Genomic DNA, 24326 nt, shown 5'->3' on the forward strand with positions numbered 1-24326 from the left:
TTTTTTTTTTTTTTTTTGGTGGTACTGGGGTGGAACCCAGAGGCTTTCTACCTCCGGGCTACACTCCCAGACCTTTTTTATACTTTATTTGGAAACAGGGTCTCACTAAGTTGCTGAGAGCCTCACTAAGTAGCTGAGGCTGGCTTCGAACCTGGGCGATCCTCCTGTCTCCGCCTCCCAAGCGCGGGGATGACAAGCGTGCCCACCACGCCCGGCTGAGACCGGCCTTGAACCTAAGTTTCTCTTGTCTTAGCCTCTCATTTACTAGAATTATAGGCATGTGCCACCAGGCCTGGCTCTGTTGTATTTTATACAAACAAGTCCTTGAACGTTATTAACAAAATGAGATTTTGTTGTTGTTGAAGTTGATCAAAATGATTAGAACTCCTAGATTCTAGGACAACCACTGAAGTTAGCCATAATTTCATGAGAAATAATATAATCTTCCCCTCTTCATAGGTATCAGCATTATTTTGGGAGTGGCTGAGGGTGAGTTCTTTATCCATGATGCTGAAATTCAGAAGTCAGCACTTCAGATTATCATCAATTGTGTGTGTGGTCCGGATAACCGAATATCTAGTATTGGCAAATTTATCTCTGGAACTCCTCGGAGAAAGCTGCCTCAGACTCCCAAGAGCAGCGAACATACCCTGGCTAAGATGTGGAATGTGGTCCAGTCCAACAATGGCATCAAGGTGCTTCTGTCCTTACTGTCCATAAAGATGCCCATCACAGACGCGGACCAGATCCGAGCTCTGGCCTGCAAGGCCCTGGTGGGCCTGTCTCGCAGTAGCACTGTCCGGCAGATCATCAGCAAACTGCCCCTTTTCAGCAGCTGCCAGATCCAGCAGCTGATGAAGGAGCCCGTGCTACAGGATAAGCGCAGTGACCATGTCAAATTCTGCAAGTATGCCGCTGAGCTCATTGAACGAGTATCAGGAAAGCCACTTCTCATTGGCACTGACGTGTCCCTGGCGCGACTGCAGAAAGCAGATGTTGTTGCCCAGTCAAGGATCTCCTTCCCTGAGAAAGAGCTGCTTCTGTTGATACGAAACCATCTCATTTCTAAAGGGCTTGGAGAGACAGCAACTGTGCTGACGAAAGAGGCTGACCTGCCCATGACTGCCGCCTCCCATTCCTCTGCCTTCACCCCAGTAACTGCTGCTGCTTCTCCTGTTTCTCTTCCCCGAACCCCTCGTATTGCCAATGGCATTGCAACTAGACTGGGCAGCCATGCTGCTGTGGGTGCCTCTGCCCCTTCTGCCCCTGCTGCCCATCCTCAGCCACGGCCCCCACAGGGTTCTCTAGCTCTGCCCGGTCCATCCTATTCAGGCAATTCCCCTTTGATTGGTAGGATCAGTTTTATCAGAGAGAGGCCATCACCCTGTAATGGCAGGAAAATCAGAGTGTTGCGGCAGAAGTCGGACCATGGCGCATACAGCCAAAGCCCAGCCATAAAAAAGCAGTTGGACAGACATCTTCCTTCCCCACCTACGCTGGACAGTATCATCACAGAATATCTTAGAGAGCAACACGCTCGCTGCAAGAACCCAGTTGCTACTTGCCCACCTTTCTCTCTCTTTACTCCTCACCAGTGTCCTGAGCCAAAACAGAGGCGGCAAGCGCCAATAAACTTTACCTCCAGGCTAAACCGCAGGGCGTCATTTCCAAAATATGGAGGGGTAGATGGCGGGTGCTTTGATAGGCACCTTATCTTTAGCAGGTAAGGAGAGGCCCCTCCCCCGGAGACTGAAATGATTCTTCTGTTTAGATCGGCAGAGTGATTCGTTGAGAAGCCGTTTCTTAGCCTGATAGCACTGATCGTCACTTTGTGTAATACACGAACTATAAACCCACCACTTTCTGTGTGTTCATTAACAATATATTGGTATGTTTTCAAAACATACGAAACCAGTATGTTTTTCTAGAACCCACACAAGACACCATCCTTCACCACATTCCAAGCTCACATTTGTGCTGGTCCAAGTTGCCTTCCATTCTGATCCTTGACAAAACTTACATGAGGTGGTAGGATCACAAGCTATAATGTGGAAATTTTTGTTTAACTTTATAAGTGGAGGTCCTTTTCTCATTTAAAATTAAAAACAAAGCCGGGCGTGGTGGCGCAGGCTTGTGATCCCAGCATTCGGGAGGCTGAGACCGGAGGATCGCGGTTCGCGGACAGCCTCAGCTACTTAGTGAGGCCCTCTGCAACTCAGACCCGATTTCAAAATAAAGAATAAAAAATAGGGCAGGGGTGTAACTCGGAGGGAGAATGCCCCTGGTTCCACCCCCAGGCCCACACACACACACAAATTAAAAAGAAACCACTAAAGGTCACTTAATACTTGACAAGAATCTGCTTTTTGAAATGCTTTGTTTTTTTTTTCATCCCTTCTAGGAAGGTTTGCTCTTACAGAGTTTCTGCTTTTTTTTTTTTTTTTTTTTTTTTGGTCTCTGATTTTTTGTTTTTTTGCTTAGATTTCGTCCTATTTCAGTGTTCCGGGAAGCCAATGAAGATGAGAGTGGTTTCACCTGCTGTGCATTCTCAGCTCGGGAGCGGTTCCTGATGCTCGGTACCTGCACGGGGCAGCTAAAGCTCTACAATGTGTTTAGTGGACAGGAGGAGGCCAGCTACAACTGTCATAACTCAGCCATCACACACCTCGAGCCGTCCAGGGTAAGGTCCTTGCCTGCATGCCTCCGTTGTCTTAGCCAGGTGGAGGTCAGCCTCTACTGGGCTTTCATTTTCAAAAGAGCCTCTTACATTTCATGGGAAATTAAGGAACACGGCCAACTGACAAGACAGGAACCAGCTATGACTCCTGACCAAGTGCCCCTTCATTTTAGAACTGTTGTTACTTTTTTTTTTTTTTTTACTAGTTGAGGAGGATTTACTATTCTCTTAAATTTAATTATTCTCCAGGGCACTAAATACATGTATTTAAATTCTACGGGCATCTGAGCATTTCTAGGTTCTGGAGAGTTTTTTATTTTCTCTTTACCAGTGATTTTTGCTATTGAATTCAGGGGAGTTCTACCTTTGAGCTACACCCTCAGCCCTATTTTATTTTTAAGTTTGAACAGGGTCTCACTAAGTTGCTGAGAGTCTTGCTACGTTGCTGAAGCTGTCCTCCAACCTGCAGTCCTCCTGTCTCAGCCTCCCAAGTACTGGGCTTAAAGACATGTACCGCCATACCTGGCTCATCAGTTTATTTTTATGCATATATTTTAAAATGCTAGTGGCAGACAGTTACATCTGCATATATGTAAAAACACATGAGTACTTACCTCGGCTGCCTCCTTCTTCTAGGATGGGTCCTTGTTGCTGACATCTGCTACCTGGAGCCAGCCTTTGTCTGCACTTTGGGGAATGAAATCAGTATTTGATATGAAGTATGTATTTACTTTTATAGCCTCGTGTATTTTGTGCTTTGTTTACCTAATTTATATTCCCCTTCATTTACTTTTAGGCTGAAAGCCTTTTAGGAAAAAAAGGAATGGTAACTTCTTTTTTTCCTCATCAGAGGCTCATATTTAGTAAGGTTTTATTTCACTTAATTTCCTAGGTTCTTTTTCTTTTTCTCTTTTTTTTGTGGTACTGGGGATTGAACCAGGGGCATTCTATTTCTGAGCTATACCCCAGCCCTTTTTATTTTTTGTTTTAAGAGAGGATCTTACTAGGTTGCCAAAGCTGTCCTTAAACCTGCGATCTTCTAATCTCAGCCACCTGAGTACTAGTGTTACAGGCATGTGCCACCATACCCAGCTGGCATTTATCTATTTTCTTATATTTCTCCTTTCTTTCTTTTCTTTTCTTTTCTTTCTTTCTTCCTTCCTTCCTCTTTCTTTCTTTCTTTCTTTCTTTCTTTCTTTCTTTCTTTCTTTCTTTCTTTCTTTCTTTCTTTCTTTCTGGCACTGGGGATAGAATCCAGGGGCCTTCTACCTCCAGGCTGTACTCCCAGATCTCTTTTATATTTTGTTTGGAAACAGGGTCTCACTAAGTTGCTGAGAGCCTCACTAAGTAGCTGAGGTTGGCTTTGAACCATCGTAATCCTCCTGTTTCAGCCTCCCAAGTTACTGGGATTACAAGCTTGCGCCGCCACACCCAGTTCTATTTTTTGTACTTTTTTTTTTTTTTTTTGTGGTACTGGGGGTGGAACTCAGGGGCTTTTCTACTTCCGGGCTATACTCCCAGACCTATTTTGTACTTTATTTGGAAACAGGGTCTCACAAAGTTGCTGAGAGCCTCACTAAGTAGCTGAGGCTGGCTTTGAACCTATCTCAGCCTCCCAAGTGCTGGGATTACAATGTGTGCCACCACGCCCGGCTTTATTTATACTTCTGCATGACAGTTTTATGCTTTGCTGGGGTATTTAAAAAGCACATGTAACCTATTAGATATTTCTCTAACCAAGAATATCCATTAAGCTGGGTGTGGTGGCTTATAATCCCAGGATTTGAGAGGCTGAGACAGAAGGATTGTGGATTTGCTGCCAGCCTCAGCTACTTAGTGAGGCCCTCTGCAACTGAGACCTTATTTCAAATAAAGAATAAACAATAGGCCTGGAGGTGTAACTTGGAGGTAGAATGCCCCTGGATTTAATTCCCAGTATTGCCAAACCAAAAAAAAAGAATTTAAGTAATTATTGGGGTCTCCTTGGGCATACCGATAGAGGGAATTTTCTCCGTAATCCAAGTGCACGTTTTCTCCTTGGAAGCCAAGGGTCTTCAGGTGGGTGTGGTGGAACAGGAGGCTGGGAACTGTCCTTATTTTCCGTTGGCTGGAAGCACATATTCTGAAGGTGACACCTTGGTGCTTGTGTTGTTTGTCTGTAGGCATTCCTTCACAGAAGACCATTATGTTGAGTTCAGTAAGCACTCTCAGGATCGGGTCATAGGCACAAAAGGAGACATTGCCCATGTAAGTACTTCACACTCCACTGCTGGCAGGCTTTTACCCTGTGTCCATACCCAAGCCTTCTGGACCAAATGCTGAGGACTTGAGTCCTGTACGCAACCAGAAATCGCTCAGTGATTTTCTTTCGAGTTAGAATCTAAAAGTGTAATAAAGTTGTTTTAAGCTTTAAGGGGAAAATATGAAAGGACTGGACATGAAGTCAACCTGGTAATTTGAGAAATATTATTAGTATAGATACTTTTGAGTTTCTACCAAGTTTTAGATGACATAAGGTCCTGGCTTTTATAGAGTCTCACTGGGGAAGCAATAAGTAAAGAAGCAAGTGTATGTATTATATGGTAAGTGCTGCAGAGAAAAAGAAAGAAGGTAAGCGGTAGGAAATGCTTGGTGGTGGTGTGGAGGATTTCTGTTTTCATTTAGGCTAGCTAATCTCACTGATTGGGTAATGTTTAAGCAGATTCCTGGAAGAAGTGTGATTGTCATGCAGGTATTTGAAGTGTTTTTTGTTTTGGGTACTGGTGATTGAACCTGGGGCCTCAAGCATGCTAAGGCAGCGCTTTACCACTGAGCCACATCCCCAGCCCAAGATTTTATTTATTTATTTATTTATTTATTTATTTATTTATTTATTTATTGGTAGGGCTGGGGATTGGACCCAGAAATATTCTACCTCTGAGTTATACCCCCAGCCTGATTTTATTTCAGGTCCTGGGGTTACAGGCTTGCGCCCCCATGTCCAGCTCCAAAAGAGTGTTTTAAGGCAAAGGGAATGGAGGTAAGAAGAGGGAGGAGAGCAGTGAAGAGCGAGCCCAGTGCGGATACATGACTGCAAGTGAAACTCTTACAGTGTGATTCCGGTCTCATAAGAAAGACAAGGGTAGCCCTTCCAGTTAAGAGGGAGGCAGAAATGATGAGCCTCGACCCTGGGGTGTGGGTCATGTGAAGGTTGAGATTCTCTTAGATCCTCAATAGGGAATAGGGACTTGAATACGAGGTTTGAGAGTTCAGGAGAAAGGGCTGGGATGAGGGTTATAAACACTGGGATTATAGAGATGTTGGAAGTAGTTAGAGCCATGAATCTGGAGGAGATCAGGGCACTGGAGAAGAGAACAGCTGTGAGGACAGAGCCCTGTATGTGCCCATTTTAAAAGTTGGCAAATAAAGAGGAACTGGAAAGGAGGACTAGAGGAAGTAGCCCGCGAGGCAGGAGGAGACCCAGGAAAGTGGTGTCCTGGGAGCCAGTGGAAGACATGTATCAAGGAAGGGTTGAGCAGTAAGTCGGAACTGCCGATGAGTGGCGGAGAGGAATTCACCTGAACGGAGAGGAGACTTTGACATTATGGAGGCTCTTGTTATTCGCATCCTGAAATAGTTCTGAGCTGGGTGTGGTGGCCCATGCCTATAATCCTAGTACCTGGGAGGCTGAGACAGGAGGATTGCAGGTTGGGGGCCAGCCTCAGCAATGTAGCAAGACCCTTTCTCAAAATAAAAAGAAAAAAAGGGGCTGGCGGTGTAGCTCATAGGTAGAATGCCCCTGGGTTCAATCCCCAGTAGGAAAAAAAAAAGTTTTGTATACTAGTGGGGTGAGAACCTGATTAGAGTGGGCTCATAAAGGAATGTGGGAGAGACATAGGCACACTGTATACATCATTCTTTCTTTATTTTTTGCAGTGCTGGGGGTTGATCCCAGGGGCATTCTACCTCTGAGCTACATCCCAGACCTATTTTTTAATTCCTTATTTTGAAACAGGGTCTCACTAAGTTACAGAGGGCCTTACTAAGTAGCTGAGCCTGGCCGAGAACCCGTGATCCTCCGGTCTCAGCCTCCTAAGTACTGGGATCACAAGTGAGTACCACCATGCCTGGGTCTAGATCATTCTTTTAAAGCTTTTTTTTTTCTTTTTTTGTGGTACTGAGGGTGGAACCCAGGGGCCTTCTACCTCCAGGCTACACTCCCAGACCTATTTTATACTTCCTATTTTATACTTTATTTGGAAACAGGGTCTCACTAAGTTGCTGAGAGCTTCACTAAGTAGCCGAGACTGGCTTTGAACCTCTGCGATCCTCCTGTCTCCGCCTCCCAAGCGCGGGGATTACAAGCGTGCGCCACCACCCCGGCTCTTCTTGTTGAAAACTAAAGCAGAGAAGTAAGCAGCTTGGGGAGGAAAGGGGGTGGTAAATTTAGAGAGGAGTTTTCTTCAACTTTTCATTTGAAAAGTTTTTATATAGAAAAATTGAGAGAGTAGCATATATACCCACTGCCTATATTCATCTGGTTAATATTTGACCATATTTTCTGTGTAAATGTAGAATGTTTTTCTGAATAATTGGAAAGTTGCAAACATCGTGGCATTTTATTCTAAAGTCTTATAACATGTATCCCCATGGTTCAGTACTTAATCACAGTTATCAAATTTAAGAAAATTATAGTAATCTCCAAATATCACCTAATATCCAGTCCACAGTCAATTTTCCCCATTGTTCCTGATGTATTTGGTTTCAAATGTTTTTCTTTCTTTTTTTTTGAACCAGGCTCCAGCCAAGATTCACATATTGTATTTGGTTGTTATGGTTGTTATGTCTTATTAATATTTTAAAGCCAAGAGCCCTTTCTCCAGTTTTCATACTTTTGAAGAGACCAGGCTGATTGTCTTGTCTCATGATACGGATTTGCTTGATTGTTTCCTTGTGGTGTCTCCTTATTTGTTCCTGCATCAAAGAAGGATATATATTTTTTTTAAAGATTGGAGGTGTTATAGTGTGTCTATGAGTTGGTGGACTGTCTGGTCTCTTCATGGGTTGCAGATTGTAGACTTTGGGAACCTTTAGTACGGCGGGGCTGAAATAAGTACATTGAGATTTTAAGGAGAAAAGGGTATTTAGATGTCCTCCAAAAAGTAACCCTCAAAGAACGTTCAGTGGGTAATCCTTAATCTATGTCAAGAATGGCTCAATTTTAATATTAGAAAAAGTTTTGTTGTTAAAAATCCCAAATGTTAGCCGGGCGTGGTGGCACATGCTTGTAGTCCCAGCATTCAGGAGGCTGAGACTGGAGGATTGCAGTTTGCGGACAGCCTCAGCTTGCTTAGTGAGGCTATCTGCAACTTAATGAGACCCTGTTTCAAAATAAAGAAGAAAAAGTAGGGCAGAGGGTGTAGCTCAGAAGTTGAATGCCTCTGGGTTCCATCCCCAGACCTAAAAAAATAAAAATCCCAAATGTAATTTTCTCTCACTTTCTTACTGGTGGGAAAGGATTTCTTAATCCTTGAAATGAGAACCAGATATTTAAACTTTGCTTGGATGGGTGTTATCTTCCTGTTTTCCAGTCATTTTACGTGAGGGCTTTTGTAGTTTGGGGCCTTGGGAAAGCATGGGAGAGGTATTTTATATAGTTTCTCTTTACATTTGTCATTGGATGGACTGGTCTGATTTTTTTTCTTCCCACCCCTTCTTCTCTAAAGATTTATGATATTCAGACTGGCAACAAGCTGTTGACTCTGTTTAACCCAGATCTTGCCAACAACTACAAGAGGAACTGTGCCACCTTTAACCCTACAGATGATCTTGTCTTAAATGATGGCGTCCTCTGGGATGTCCGCTCTGCACAGGCCATCCACAAGTTTGACAAGTTCAACATGAACATCAGTGGCGTTTTCCATCCAAATGGGTTGGAGGTCATCATTAATACTGAGATTGTATCCTTTACACTTACATCTTCTTTTCCATTTTTTATCTGGTTTGTTATGCAGAAATTATTTCTATTTCTACTGGTACTGAAAATCTCCACATTGTTATATTGTGATACCTGTCCTTTGGTTTGAATTGTTAATCTCTAGTAGACTGTTATTGATGTGGTACCTAGTGATGACTTTCACTAGAGTGTTTTCTATATATCTTTGGAAGGATTTTGTGTAATAGAAGTCAGTTGCTTATGCCGGGAATGGTGGCCCACGCTTGTAATCCCCGTACTTAGGAGCCTGAGACAGCAGGATCTCAGGTTTGAGGACAGCATCAGCAAGTAGTGAGACTTTCAGCAACCCAACAAGACCCTGTTTCAAACTAAAATAGGGCTGGGGGTGTAGCTTGGAGGCAGAATACTACTGGGTTCCATCCCCAATACCACGCACACACACGTACGCAAAATGAAATCAGTCGCTAGACCTAAGAGGAAAATGAAGTGCAGAGAGTTCACGAGGCAGTTACATAGGTGAGGATATGCTACAGTATTTTAAAGTGTTTTTTTTTTTTTTTTTTTTTTTTTTACAAAACAACAGTAAACTTTTTTTTTTTTTTGGTGCTAGGGATTGAACCTCAGGGGAATTCTACCTCTGAGCTATACCCCTAGCCTGATTTTAATTTTTATTTGGAAACAGGGTCTTGCTAAGTTGTTGAGGATGGCTTAGAGTCTATAATCCGGGCTTAGTCTTCCAAGTACTGGGATTACAGGTGTGTGCCACCATGCCTGGCACACCTTGCAGGAGGGGCAAGGTGATGTTTTGGTGTTTCCATGAGGTCAGATAAGAGCTTCTTTGGAACGTTCTCCTTCACCATTCCTCTCAGTGGGACCTGCGGACTTTCCATCTCCTGCACACCGTTCCTGCTCTGGATCAGTGTCGTGTGGTGTTCAACCACACAGGCACAGTGATGTACGGAGGTGAGACGCTTTAAGAGTACTTCCTTTTTGGAAAAGCAGTTTAAAGTTGTTAACAGAAACATGTTAATACAATGGTGGAAAAGAAGGTAAAAATGTTGACATAGTAGAGTGACAGGCAGCTGATTTGAAGAAAACAAATTATGTATGGAAAAATTTCATAAGTAATCTCCACATGTATCATTATACCCTAAAACCTTTGTATTTGGGGTGTCCTCATTCGAGTCGTCCCTCCATGCCAGTCTAGTATGGAGCTGTACCTATTCTCTGTATTTCTATCTTTTAATAAACTTCTTTAAATCTTCAAAAAAAAAAAAAAAAAAACAACCTTTGTATTTGTAGCCAGGTGTGCTGGCCCCTACCTCTAATCCCAGTACTTGGGAGGCTTAGACAGAAGAATAGCAGATATGAGGCCAGCCTCAGCACCCTAGTGAGATCCTGTTTCAAAATGAAAATTAAGTAGAGATGGGGGTATATCTCAGAGGTAGGATACCCTTAGGTTCAGTCCCTAGTACCAAAAAATCCCTATGCAAAACAAAAACTCCTTTGCATATTGTCTTGGGATATTGGAAGCCTTAGCTATACAATTGGGAGCTGGATGAGAAGATAAGGATATTGTTTGGCATAATAGATTTGGAGAGGCATGAACTTGTAGAGTGCATTTATTTACAGGGAAACTCACTGGAATCTTGGTTGGCTGTTGGAATCTTTTGCACTTATGAATAGGGAAGGTTTAATGGTTCTGTCCCTCCCTCTCTTCCCTCCTAGCTATGTTGCAGGCAGATGATGAAGATGACCTAATGGAAGAGAGGATGAAAAGTCCCTTCGGGTCATCCTTCCGCACATTTAACGCAACCGACTACAAACCCATAGGTGAGCACAGAGAGGCAGGCATCATTCACTTTTCATGTCTTGGTGTTCCACTTTTAAGATACTCCACTTTAACTCTGGGTTCAGGGGAGCTTACCTTTAATCCCAGCACATGGGACACTGAGACAGGAGGATCTCAGGTTCATGACCAGCCTCAGCAAGTAATGAGGCCCTCTGCAACTTAGTGAGACCCTGTTTCAAAATAAAAATTAAAATAGGACTAGGGGTGCAGCTCAGAGGTAGAATGCCCCTGGGTTCCATCCCCAGGGCCACAAACTCACATACAAAAGATATTTCACTTTGCCGAGCCTGGTGGCACACACCTGTAATCCCAGCACTTGGGAGGCAGAGACGGGGGAGGATCACAGGTTTGAGGCTAGCCTCAGCAACTTAGCGAGACCTCAGAGGTTAAAAGCCCCTGAGTTCAAGCCACACTACCAAACTGAATAAAATAATACAAAGCCAAAAAAGGTCTTCCATGTTCCGTTAGTACTGTAACTTTTCAATGAAGAGGAGAGGAGTTATGGAAATATTTGTGAATATTCACCCTGAATTACTATAGAGGAGAAACAGGTTTTAAGGTCACAGCAGTATTCCAGTCCTGAGTCTCGTCACTTTGTGTTTTCCAGCGACCATTGATGTGAAGCGGAACATCTTTGACCTGTGCACAGATACCAAAGACTGCTATCTTGCTGTCATTGAGGTAACGGGCTTGCCTTTTAAAAATTCTTTTTGCGGGTCTGGGGATGGAACCCAGGTGCACTCGACCTCCGAGCTACACCCCTGCCCTATTTTTTATTCTTTATTTTGAAACTGGGTCTCACTAAGCAGCTGAGGCTGTCTGTGAACCGCGATCCTCCTGTCTCAGCCTCCCGAAGGCTGGGATTACAAGTGTGTGCCACCATGCCCGGCTTGCCTTTTTTTTTTTTTTTGTACTGGGGCTCCTGGAAGCCCTTCTACCTCCGGGCTACACTCCCAGACCTATTTTTATATTTTTATTTGGAAACAGGGTCTCTTAAGCCAGCAAATCTGGCTTCGAACCAGCACAATCCTCCTGTCTCCGCCTCCCAAGCGCGGGGATTAGAAGCGTGCTCCACCACGCCCGGCCTTTTTTTTTTTTAATCTTTGATATGTAGAATCATTTTCATGTTACATTAGAGTCATTTTGTCTTATATGTGTTCTGATGTTGATAACATTCCTGATGGCAGTATGTGTATGTAGGTATATATGTATGTATATCTATATATTTCTACATACCTATATATCTCTATATCTCTATATCTATCTATCTATATATGAGTTTTTTTTGTTTTTTGTTTTTGTACTGGGGATTGAACCCAGGGTCATTCTGCCTCTGAGCTACACCTATTTTATTTAATTTTTTTAATTTTTGATGTTACTGGGGTTCCTGAAAACCCTTCTATTTCCGGGCTATACGCCCAGGCCTATTATATATATATATATATTTTTTTTTTATTTGGAAATAGGGTCTCTTAAGCCAGCGAGACTGGCTTTGAACCTACATGATCCTCCTGTCTCTGCTTCCCAAGTGTGGGTATTATAAGCGTGCACCATCACGCCTGGCGTCTATTTTTTATTTTGAAACAGGGTTTTGCTAAGTTGCTGAGGCTGGCCTTCGACCTGCAATTCTCCTGTCTCAGCCTCCCAAGTACTGAGATTACAGGCATGCACCTCCAGACCCTGCTCTGATGGTCGATTTTTGAGAATTTACTCAATTGGTAGAGTTTAGAAGATAAATAGTCAAGAGAACTAGTAAGAAAAGTCATTATAAGACAGTGTAGAGTTCTGCTCTTGGACTCCCACTGTTCAGCCTTTCTCAGAGGAGGCTTGTTGTAGCAAGACTGGTTTGTGTTAAGGATGTTGGTCTCCTGTTCTTCTAATCCTTGCTGCCCAAGGCTTCTCTTCCTATACGACTTTCCCTCTGTTGGAGGCATCGTAGTTTCAGAGTTGGCTCAGGTTTTAGGTATTGGACACTTGTAGTTACCGGCTCAGGCTGTGGGGTAACTTAGTGGGGCGGTGTGGTGTGGGCCTCCTGAAGGCTCGCTGCTCCTATGGACCGGGTTTTCCTTGCAGAATCAAAGCAGCATGGATGCCCTGAACATGGACACGGTGTGCAGGCTCTACGAAGTGGGCCGACAGCGGCTGGCAGAGGATGAGGATGAAGAAGAGGACCAGGTCAGTGATCTCTGGCATTGCTTCCTGCTGGACAAGGCTTCCTGTGGTTTTGCTCTGCTTCTTGCTGGATGGGGTTTTTAAGATCAGCCTTTGCTCCTGAGGCCTGTATTTGGAAGGCCTGTCATGTGTCTAAAATAGAGAACAAAATGAAATTTTGTTATTTAATAAGACTGTAACCAGTACCTGATGATAATAAGAGTTCCTTTCATAGGTTAATTTGCAGCTTAGCAAGTTCTGTTTTTTTTTAAAGAGAGATTTCCTTGTTCTCTTTAGTGGCACTGGCTCTTTTTGGTTTCAAGATAAGTAGCTTTCATATTTCCACTGCCAGTACAAAACAGAAAAGTCACTCTGCTGGAGATGGGTTGTAGAAATGGCTAATTTTTTTTTTTTTTTTTTTTTTTTTTTGCGGTATTGGGGATTGAACTTGGGGCCTTCTGCTGCCTCTGAGTCATATTCCCATCTCTAAATTTTTTTTTTTTTTCTGTGTTACTGGGGATGGAACCCAGGGGCATTCTACCTCTGAGCTATACCCTATTTTTTTATTCTTTATTTAGAACAGGGTCTCACTAAGTTGCGGAGGGCCTCACTAAGTAGCTGAGGCTGGCTGTGAACCTGGAGCCTCCTGTCTCAGCCTCCCAAGTACTGGGATTACAAAGAAACTGGCTAATTTTTATAAAGTTTTTGGTTTGTGTTTTCTCAGTTTTATGGCCTAGTCCATTTTCAGAGTAATAGAGTGGTGCTTGAAGGGAAGAGTTTGATGCTTTTGAGAAATCATGCGTACATAAAATATCACTAGAGAGTTTCTGGCCTCACAGTCTTACCTTTGTTTACACTTTTCACATGGATTTTGACTTGCAGTCATGTTTTGGTATGTGCCTCTCTGGGTGGTGTCAGTGTGAGTTCTGAAGAGTTTCTCAAACTCGCTGGGTTTCAGCAGGTCTTTTCCTGTCTGGTGGGCTCACACCACATTCTCTTTGTAGGAGTACACTCTCAAAGCTAGATTCTTTAATCTTCTTAGAAGAATTTCTTGCTGAGTTAATATAAGGTTGAAGTGGCATGATTGGCGTTTGACTTTCTCATGACAGATATTAAAACCAGTAAATGTCTTTTTCTTGCTCTTGAGTTCTTTTCCTCCCACTATGGCATTGTGGTCTTCTGGGTCGGAGTGCCACAGGGTGAGAGGACACGTGTGCCTCCCTCTGCTCTCGGCCCTGCCCCTGCACTTTGGTGAATCATGTACTGTGTATAGGGCTAATGAAATTACTTTGTTAGTAGCCATTCCAAACAGCATGTACTAAAAAATTTCAAAGAAAAAAATGTAAAGCAAAAGAAAAAAATTTCTTTGTGCTACTAGGTATGGAACCCAGGGGCATTCTACCTCTGAGCTACACCCCCAGTCCTATTGTTATATTTTGAAACAGGATCTCACCGAGTCGCAGAGACTGGCTGTGAACCTGCAGTCCTCCTGTCTCTGCCTCTCAAGTATTGGAATGACAAGTGTGTGCCACCATACCCAGCTGCAAAAATTTTTAAAAATTTAGTGAATATTTTGTGGATGAAACTTAATACTGTAGGCTAAGGACCCATGTTTTTCTGGTACTGTTGACTAAGCAAGACCATTCGCTGTGCTAGTTTCAGGTTCAGGTGTGTGTTTGCCTGTTGTGCTTAGGAGGTTATGGGAATATAGCTTTTTCTTTAACTCCTTCCTTGCCTGCGGTATCACCTTACGTCAAAAGTGATGCGGTACACCTGAAACACGGCTAAAATTCCATATATATGTTTTCTTGGTTTCTGCTGTTTCTGGTGGCATGTTCTAACAGACTCTGCATGCCCAGAGATGATTCGTGAGCCCAGGTACAGGTTCTGGGGTGGGATGGGAGGGCGTGTATATGTGTTTTGATCGTGCCTTCTTCAGGAATGGCTGCTGCCTTACCCGGAGGCACTTCCCCCAGGTCTAGCTTCCCTCTTCCTTCACGGACAGGTGAGGATTGTCCTGTCATGTTGTTGTTGAGCTCCATGGGAGTATTATCGTTTGATAGTAGCAATTGACTCTAGGAGTGTTCTGCTTTTGAGCTTATACCTCCAGCTCTTTTTTTATTTTGAAACAGGGTCTTGCTAAGTTGCTGCGGCTGGTCTCAAGCTTGCAATCCTGCTGTATAAGCTTCCTAAGTACTAGGATTACCTGCCTGGCTGGAATATTATTTTATAAAGTGACATTTTATTTTAAAATAAGACTTTGTACCATTTTAAAAAAGAACATATTTATTAAGAAGTTAGAAGCCTAGCATGGTGACACATGCTTGGAATCCCAGCATTTGGGAGGCTGAGACAGGAGGATCGCGTTTTGCAGATAGCCTCAGCTAGTGAGACCTTCTGCAACTCAAAGGATAAAAATTAGGGAGATAGGATGCCCCAGCACAGCAAAAAAACCCAAAAAAGTTAGAGCTGAGCATGGCGTACCTGCCTGTGACCCCAGTGCAGGGCGGGGTGGCTCAGATAGGAGAGCGGCAACATTTGAGGCAGCCTCAGCAGCTTTGAGTGAGGCCCTGCTTCAGAATAAAAGTGTGTATGTATGCATTTGGTATTGCTGGGGATTGAATCCAGGGTTCTGAGCTACACCCCAGCCCTATTTTATTTTGGTTTTGAAACAGAGTTTCTCTTAAGTTGCTGAGGCTGTGAACCTGCAATAATTCTGTCTCAGTCTCAAATACTGGGATTATCTGCATGCTGCACCACTGTGCCCAGTTTTCAAAATAAAAGGTACAGTGGAGCTGGGGGGCATATCTTAAAGGAAGAACGTCCCTGGGTTCTACCTTTTGTAGTTCTACCAATACCACACAGAACAAAAACCAAAAACAAACAACAAAAAACATGAGGGACAATTACACAGTAGAGTTTGAAGCCACTTCTCGAAGTGCTACCAGGGATTCCCTAGTGTAGAAGAGCTTTCCAGCTAAGTGGCCTGCAGGGTCTAGGTTTCATGGGTGAGAGGAGCCAGCAGTGTTTAAAACTCACATGAATCATGAGATGGGGCAGAGGAATAGGTCATCAGAGGGCTTTGTGAATTTACTTGTTTACTTACTTATTATTTTTGCGGTACTGAGGATTGAACTCAGGGGCGTTCTGCCTCCAAGCTACAGCCCTAGCCCTGTTTATTATAATTATTATTTTTGTGTATGTGTGTGTGGTACTAGGGATGGAACCCAGGGGCTTTCTACCTCCGGCTACACTCCCAGACCTATTTTATATTTTATTTGGGAACAGGGTCTCAGTTGCTGAGAGCCTTACTAAGTAGCTGAGGCTGGCTTCAAACCTGTGCGATCCTCCTGTCTCAGCCTCTGAAGTACTGGGATTATAAGAGTGAGCCACCACGCCCGGCTTTGTTTGTTTGTTTGTTTAGTTAGTTCAGGGGTTGAACCTAGAGGCATTCTGCCTCTGAGCTATACCCAGACAAAGTCTTGCTACGTTTCTGAGGCTGGCCTTATCTCAGCCTCCCAAGTACTGGGATTAGAGGTGCGTGCGCCACTGTGCCCAGCCAGTATGTGAAGCTTATGATCGATCGATCTATCTATCTTTCTATCTACTTATTTTGTGGTACTGAGGATTGAACACCCGGGGATGTTGTACTTCTTTTTTTTTTTTTTATGGTACTGGGGATTGATCCCAGGGGCATTCTACCTCTAAGCTACAACCCCAGCTCTATTTATTATTCTTTATTTTTTATTTTATTTTTTTGCAGTACTGGGGATGGAACCCAGGGGCATTCTACCTCTGAGCTGCACCCTAGCCCTATTTTTTATTCTTTATTTTGAAACTGGGTCTCACTGAGTTGCAAAGGGCCTCACTAAATAGCTGAGGCTGTCCACAAACTGCAATCCTCCGGTTTTGGCCTCCCAAATGCTGGGATTACAAGTGTGTGCCACCATGCCCGGCATATTATTCTTTATTTTGAAACAGGGTCTCCCTAAGTTGCTGAGACTGGTTTTGAACCTGAGATTGTCTTGTCTCAGCTTCCCAAGTACTAGAATTTTAAGTGTGTGCCACCGTGCCCAGCTTGTGAGATGTTCTACTTCTAAGTGATACTCCCTAACCCTATTTTATTTTTAAATAATAATAATAATAATAATAATAATTATTATTGTTATTATTATTATTTGGCATTACTGGAACTCAGAGGCATTCTACCTCCCTCAGCTCTAGTTTTTTAATTCTTTATTTTGAAACAGAGTCTCATTGAGTTGCAAAGGGCCTCACTAAGTAGTAGCTGAGGCTGTCAAAGAACCGCGATCCTCCTGTCTCAGCCTCCCAAATGCTGGGATTACAAGCGCGAGCCACCACGCCCGGCTTTATTTTTTAATATTTTGAAACGGAGTCTGAGATGCTGAGGCTGTTTAAACCTGCAGTCCTCCTGTCTCTCCATCCTAAATACTAGGATTACAGGTGTGCGCCACCATGCCCGACTTCTGATTCACTTGCAGCATGATTTTTTTCTTTGCAGTCCTGGGGATCAAAGCTAGGGCCTCCTGAGTGCTAGGTCAGCACTGTACCACTGAGGCACGCCACCAGCCCTGTGATGTAGTTCAGAATGTTTTCTTAAGGATGGTGCTATTGAACTTGTACATGTTGATTATCTTTCTTGGTAACAGCTTGTAAGTAGTATTCGATGCTTCGTATATTGTGATTACCTCTGAGTTTCTTGATAGTGTCTCCTCTTTTATTCTTGTTTAGTATACTTCTTCACACCCCTCTGTATGTGGACTTTCTTCCATCTTAGCTGTCATAAGATGTGGTCTCTTGCTGAGTAGGTACCGGAGGCGTCGCTGTCAAGCCGGAGTTTGCCTGTACATTACAGTAGTACAGGAGCCGCAGACCCTCTCATTTCCCGTGGTTCGATTCATCACTGCTAGGTATCAGTTCTGTCTCGGGCTTCTTGGATTAAGTTACGAGTTGAACTGTAAATTTAAGGCAAAACTCGGGTTGATTTAAGTTACTGACCAACACCATTCTCCTTGGCCCCGATCTGTGCAGTGTACAAGGCAGTAGGCAGTCTTTTGTAGGGCTTGCCATCTAGGTCATTTGAGGTCCGGTGTCCATCCGGAGGGTCTAGCCTGTGGAGGTGGGTTTTTTTTGGGGGTGCTAGGTAGGGATTGAACCCAGGGCATTCTACCTCCACGCTATAAAAATCCTAGCTCTTGTTAGTTTTTATTTTGAGACAGGGTCTTGCTAAGTTGCTGAGACTGGCCTCGAACCTGTGATGCTCAGGTCTCAGCCTCCCAAGTACTGGGATTATAGGTGTGTGTCACCGTGCCCACCCTCTGGGATCTGATAGTGGTGTTTCGCTCTTTTTACTATCTACATCAGATTTCTCCCCATTGCCTCTTCATGTCCCAGCTTGAACTTTTTTTTTTTCCAACTCACTTTCCTGTGCTTTACCTGGTTTCAAAACTAGAGACTTTTCATTTTCATGAATCATTTGCTACCCAAATTTTGTACTAGTCTAGATATCTACCCACCGTCTCAGATGTTCCAGGTATGACGTACAAGGCTTAAGGGAAGCAGGCACCTGTAACCAACACCTTTGAATTTGCCTTTTCACCTTGATAAAATAAACTCAGAAGCATGCCGCCTGCTGAAATTGGTTCAGCACAAAGTGCCTATATAAAATGGTTATTTAAAGAGCTTCATAGAAGCCTGGTGTGGTGGTGCACACTTGCAATCCCAGTACTGGGGAGGCTGAGACAGGAGGATTGTGCAGGTTTGAAGCCAGCCTTAGAACTCAGTGAAGCTTTCAGCAACTTAATGAGACCCTGTTTACAAATAAAATATAAAATAGGGCTTGGAGTGTAACCTGTAGGTAGAAGGCTCCTGGGTTCCATACCCCCAGTACTATACACACACACACACACAAAAAAAAAAAAAAAAAAAAAAGGAAAAAAAAGAAAAAAGAGCTTCATAGTTAATAATTTTCATACAATAAAAATAGTCATCCTTTGCTCTTTATGTTTAAGAAGACTTGGAGATTGGATGTTGATTAATGAAAATGTGTAGAATGTATTTGACGGCCATTCAGACTTGGTTTCTTTCTTTTCTTTTTTTTTTTTTTTTTGGTGGTACTGGGGTTCCTGGAAGAAGCCCTTCTATCTCCGGGCTACACTCCCAGACCTAGTTTTTTATATTTTTATTTGGAAACAGGGTCTCTTAAGCCAGAGAGACTGGCTTCGAACCTGCGACGTCTTCCTGTCTCCGCCTCCCAAGCACGGGGATCACAAGTGTGTGCCACCGCGCCTGGCCCATACTTGGTTTCTGAGCTAAAATTTTTTTATTTTTTGTGGTACTGGGAATTGAATTCAGGGGAATTCTGTCTTTGAGCTACACCCCAGCCCTATTTAGAATAAAATAGAATATTATTTTGAAACAAGAAAGGTTTCAGTTGCAGAGGGCTTCACGAGTTTCTGAGGCTGGCCATGAACCTGAGATCCTCCCGTCTTAGCTTCCCAAATGTGGGCATTACAAGTGTGTGCTACCATGCCTGGCTCTAGCAGCCCTTTTAAGTTTTATGTTGAGACCAAGTCTCACTAAATTGCCCAGGCTGGCTTTGAACTTGCTCTCCTCCCGCCTCATCTCCTGAGTGCTGGCTCATGGGCATGCACTGCACACCTGGGCTTGTGAGAAGCACAGGTAAACTGAGGGAAGCCAGAGGAGTGAGCGGTGAAAGGAAGGTCTGCGGCTTTGGAGCTCTGCGTGAGGGAGAGGAGAAAGGTGCTAGGTTAGTGGTGTTTTGAGCTCAGGTGTGGGTTGTGGAATTGTAAGCTTCTGTGGTACAGATGGATGGTGATAGCTAATGTGAGTGCACAGTTTATGAATGGGAAGGTATTTGAAGGCAGAAGTAATAAAAGTGAGGAACTCCTATGCCTTAGGGAAGATACCTGGAAAAGACCAAGCAAGGACCTGGCCAGCAGTCCAGTCTGAAGGCCAGGATCTTGTCTTGTTCACTGCAGAGGAGCCCCGTGGTCTACCGTGCAGGTCTTTACATTTCTCTAGGAGGGCTTCTGTATCTAACAGCCACAGGAAACTCACCTTAACACTCTGTATGTGCAGGCACTTTCCAAAGATCTACGGGCGTGGTGGAGCACACTTGTAATCCTGGCATTCGGGAGGCTAAGACAGGAGGATCGGGGTTTGTGGCCAGCCTCAGGTACTTAGTGAGGTACTTAGTGAGGCCCTCTGAAACTCAGTGAGACCCTGTTTCAAAGTAAATGATCAGAGGTAGAATGTCCGAGTTCCATCCCCAGTACTGGGAAAAAAAAAAAAATCCCCACAGGAAGGCTGAGAAGTAAGTATATGGCCCCGTAGCTGAGCATCATTGTGATTGAGTTTGGGTTCTCTGGAGGCACCCTGCCTGCTCAGCATGTACTGTTAACTGCACTGTTGTGTATGAGCAGAAGCCAGACTGCCCTCATCAGGGAGCCAGTGACAGGACCTGGAGCCCAGGAAGAGGGTGAGTCACCCCTTTACAAAAGTCTGCAGGGAGGCCAGGCGTGGTGGGCACGTTTGTAATCCCCGTGCTTGGGAGGCGGAGACAGGAGGATTGCACAGGTTCAAAGCCAGACGCGCTGGTTTGAGAGACCTCTCTCTTTCCAAATAAAATATATAAAATAGGTCTGGGAGTGTAGCCTGGAGGTAGAAGGGCTTCCAGGAACCCCAGTACCACCAAAAAAAAAAAAAAAAAAAAAAGTCTACAGGGAGAATTTGAAGTCTGTGTCGACAGAAGTTTCTAGGTTTGGGAGCTGAGCGTCCTTCAGACCAGGGCTGGAAGTGGGCGCGGCCAGAGGCCACAAGCACCAGCTTGTGCCAGCCACCTGTTCGCTGTAGAGGAGGGCACGCCTGCTTATCCACAGATCCTGGAGGCTTGGGGTAACCGTGAAGCTGGCTTAAGATGAATTGAAGGGAGAAGAATTTTGGAATTCTCTCTTTTGGAAAATTTATTGGTAGTGCATTCTAAAATAGTTTGACCCTCGATGTCTTCTAACTCTGTTTATAGGCCCCTAAGTAAGAAATCATAGAGAATCATTTCTAGATCCAAAATATTAAGAAATGATGCTGGAGTTAGGTCTGTACTTTAGCTAGATTAGCTTTTTTCTTTTTCTTTTTTTTCTTTTTTTGAGTGTGGAACCAGGGGCATTCTACCTCTGATCTACACCTTCAGTCCCTTTTGTTTTAAACAGGGTCTAAGTTGCTGAAGGCCACTAAGATGCTGAGGGTGGCTGCAAACCAGAGATCCTCGGGCCTCAGCCTCCCAAGTACTAGGCTTACAGGTGCGCATCACCACGCCTGGCTACATTTGTTCTCATTTTTTTAGGCCACTCCTTCTTGGGAGCTCTGCTCTGTAGTTGTTCAGTCAAGGGACTCATGCTCCCAACCAGGTACTCGGACAGCAGAGAATTGTTCCTTAGACTCTTTTGGGTTCAACTACAAGTTATGCCCAGCATTTTGGACAGGTGTTGTGAGCCCTCACTTCAGTATCTGTGATTCAGATTTAAAATTCACAGAACAAGTCCCAGCCATGCCTGTGTATGAAGACGTGTTGGTCATTGGGGTGAAGTGGCGCAGCGGTGTGATGTGCCCTTGTGAGACTCAGGCAGGCCTTCTTGCTGCCACCTCTCGTCATGTTGCAGGGGTCTGCAGGCTTATAGTCCACGAGATAGAAAGGCTTGCTTCTGTAAGACGATGGGAGTCCGGCCGTAGGTCTGCAGTGCAAAGCTTAGATCCTGCTTGACCCATGTTCAGCATTGCTCTTGATCTGGAAACTTTTTCTCAGTTCTTCTGGGTCAGCTAAGCCTGCCATTTTTACAAATGAAAGAGGGCTGTCTTCCTGAATATGTTGGCCAGTGAATATCTAATTGAGCAGCCAAATATACCTACTCACTGTACACCTTTAAAAGTTGTGCTGCTGGGCACGTTGGTGTGCACTTGTCATCCCCGTGCTTGGGAGCCTGAGACAGGAGGATCGCGCAGGTTCAAAGCCAGCCTCGGCTGCCTAGTGAGGCTCTCAGCAACTTAGTGAGACCCTGTTTCCAAATAAAATATAAAATAGGTCTGGGGATGTAGCCTGGAGGTAGAAGGCCCTTGAGTTCCATCCCCAGTACCACACATACACACAAAAGTTGTGCTATCTTGGGCTGGGGGTGTGCCTCAGTGGTAGAGCTCTTGCCAACATCTGTGGGGCCTTGGGCTCAATCCCCAGCACCTCAAGAAAAAGATGAAATGTGCTGTATTTATTTTATGGTACTAGTGATTGAATTCAGGGATGTTCTACCTTAGAGCTACACCCCCAGCCCTATTTTTTAAAATGTTGAAACACCGTCTTAATAAGTTGTGGAGGGCCTCACGAGGTTGCCGAGGCTGGCTGTGAAATCTGCTATCATCCGGTCTCAGCCTTTTAAGTACTGGGATTACAAGCATGTCCTACCATGCCTGGTTTACACCTCCAGCTCTTTTTATTTTTGTTTTGAAAACAAGGTCTTACTGCATTGTTGAGGCTGGTCTTGAACCTACGATCCTCGGTCTCAGCCTCCCAAATACTGGGATTACAGGTGTGTGTCACCATGCCCAACTAATAACAGCATTAAAATAATTTTTTTTCCTTTTTGTGGTACTGGGGACTGAATCCAGCAATCCTTCTAAGCTACATACTTCAGCCCTTTTTATTTTTGTTTTGAAACAGGGTCTAAGTTGCTGAGAATCTCGAAGTGTTGCTGAAACTGCCTTCAAACCTGCAATCCTCCTGTCTCAGCCTCTCAAGTATTGGGATTACAGGCATGTGCCACCACACCCAGCGATTTTTTTTTTTAAATTTTTTTATGTTGGATTCTCTTTTCCTTTGGCCTATTTATTAAATGAAAAAAATTTTTTTTTGGGGGGTGGTACTGGGGGTGGAACCCAGAGGCTTTCTGCCTCCAGGCTATACTCCCAGACCTATTTTTATATTTTATTTGGAAACGGGGTCTACGTTGCTGAGAGCCTAAGTAGCTGAGGTTGGCTTCGAACCTCTGCGATCCTATCTCAGCCTCCCAAGCGCAGGGCTTACAAGCGTGCACCACCACACCCAGCTTTATTAAATAAATTTTATGTTTTATGTTTGTAGCAATTAGAATCCTAATTCCTAGGCCTGGAGTCAATATTTGAGGAGAAAGAGGGTCTGAGTGTTGGTTACATTTGGTTGGGGATGTCTGTCACCCTGTCGGGGCAGAGGCTCATGCCCTCTCCCACTTGAAGGGAGACAGTCTGGATTCCAGTGCAGAGTTGACATCTACGGGAGATTTACAAAGCCTAGGTACCTAGAGAAAATTGTTTCCTTGGTTTTCTTAAGGATGGATGGTTTCTCTGGCATACTTTCCTTTATGATTGTTGCTTATAACAGGAAACGTGGGTATCTGTTGGCACCTGTCTTGGAAACCTCTTTTGTTGGAATGTCAGGTCATGTGTACGGGAGCACTCTTAGGGGTTTGTCCACATTCTGTGTTAGAAGATTCAGGGCATGGGCTTGAAGGGGTTAAGAGTTGACAGTGTAGCAGCTGTGTCCCTTTCATTTTGTTAAAACTGGTTTTAGATTCCAAGTAAAAATTTTATTGCAGTGCCTCAATTCAGGTCACATGTTTTGGTTGGTGTAAGGGAAACGAGCTCTTTGGGCTCCTAGGACATTGATGGCAGAGATGCTCATGAAGCAAGCTGTCTGTCGACCTGAGTAAGGGTAGGCCGGCCAGAATGCCGCTGTGGACTGGGCCTTGTCCGGCCTCTGCCGTCGGGAACACATGTGCCTGTCCTGACATCACTAACGACGGCAGCTGGCCCACTAGATCACTGCCTTTCCTAGTGGCTCCCTCCTCTGTCCTTCTGGACGAGAATCATCCCCTGCCCGCGTGGGTCAGCTCGTGTTTGTCCAATTGGGCCTTGTGCTCTCTCACCAGGAAGAGGAAGAACAGGAGGAAGAGGATGACGATGAAGATGATGACGACACTGATGATTTAGATGAACTGGACACTGACCAGCTGCTGGAGGCAGAACTGGAGGACGACAACAACGAGAATGCGGGGGAGGACGGGGACAACGACTTCTCTCCCTCTGACGAGGAGCTAGCCAACCTCCTAGAGGAGGGCGAGGATGGGGAGGACGAAGACTCGGACGCAGACGAGGAAGTGGAACTGATCCTGGGAGACAGTGAGTGTGTGCACACTTGGCTCGGGCCCCCCTCTGTGCCAGCAGGGCAGACAGACCCAGCGCCCGAGCCCGGGACTGCTGCCCACCACTGACATTCCTCGTCCCGCTTCCCCGGCAGGCTGCTACTGTACCTAATGGCTGTCATTGCCTTCCTTTTGAGCGGAGGTTGGCAAGCTTTTTCTCTAAGGCCACAGCAAACACTTTGTGCTCCGTGGGCCACATCATCATGGTGGCAACCTCTCAGCCCTGGGGTCCCCCATTCAGGGAGTTTGAACTACGCTTTCCAGAAGAGTGATGGTGGTAACACGTAAACTGTCTCAGGACCAGAACTTGCTGCCCTGATGCAGACAGGTCAGATGTGGTGAAGGGGGCGGCCCCGCTGCGGGTCCGCGGTGCCAGGCACTCCTAATTCAGAGGTCCCATCTCCGGGAGGAGGGGGAGAGTGGCAGAGCGGCGGGGCGCGGCCATGC

General features: G+C 44.7%; 1 protein-coding gene across 4 annotated transcripts in view; it reads left to right on the forward strand.

Annotated features, from left to right (window-relative positions):
* Positions 1-24326, forward strand: part of DCAF1 (DDB1 and CUL4 associated factor 1) — a gene marked incomplete at both ends in the record, with an annotated part of 63294 nt that overhangs the window by 37739 nt on the left and 1229 nt on the right. For 3 of the 4 annotated variants that reach the window (XM_080696821.1, XM_080696819.1, XM_080696818.1), the window contains 10 exons: positions 460-1723; positions 2482-2680; positions 3314-3396; positions 4840-4924; positions 8383-8616; positions 9482-9575; positions 10341-10445; positions 11072-11145; positions 12538-12639; positions 23607-23856. In XM_080696821.1, coding sequence (XP_080552947.1) covers positions 460-1723; positions 2482-2680; positions 3314-3396; positions 4840-4924; positions 8383-8616; positions 9482-9575; positions 10341-10445; positions 11072-11145; positions 12538-12639; positions 23607-23856 — 2490 coding nt within the window. The remainder of the gene's footprint in view (positions 1-459; positions 1724-2481; positions 2681-3313; positions 3397-4839; positions 4925-8382; positions 8617-9481; positions 9576-10340; positions 10446-11071; positions 11146-12537; positions 12640-23606; positions 23857-24326) is intronic. The other variant, XM_080696820.1, reaches the window with a different exon arrangement.

Source organism: Muscardinus avellanarius (assembly GCF_963383645.1).
Source record: "Muscardinus avellanarius genome assembly, chromosome: 5".
NCBI lineage: Eukaryota > Metazoa > Chordata > Mammalia > Rodentia > Gliridae > Muscardinus > Muscardinus avellanarius.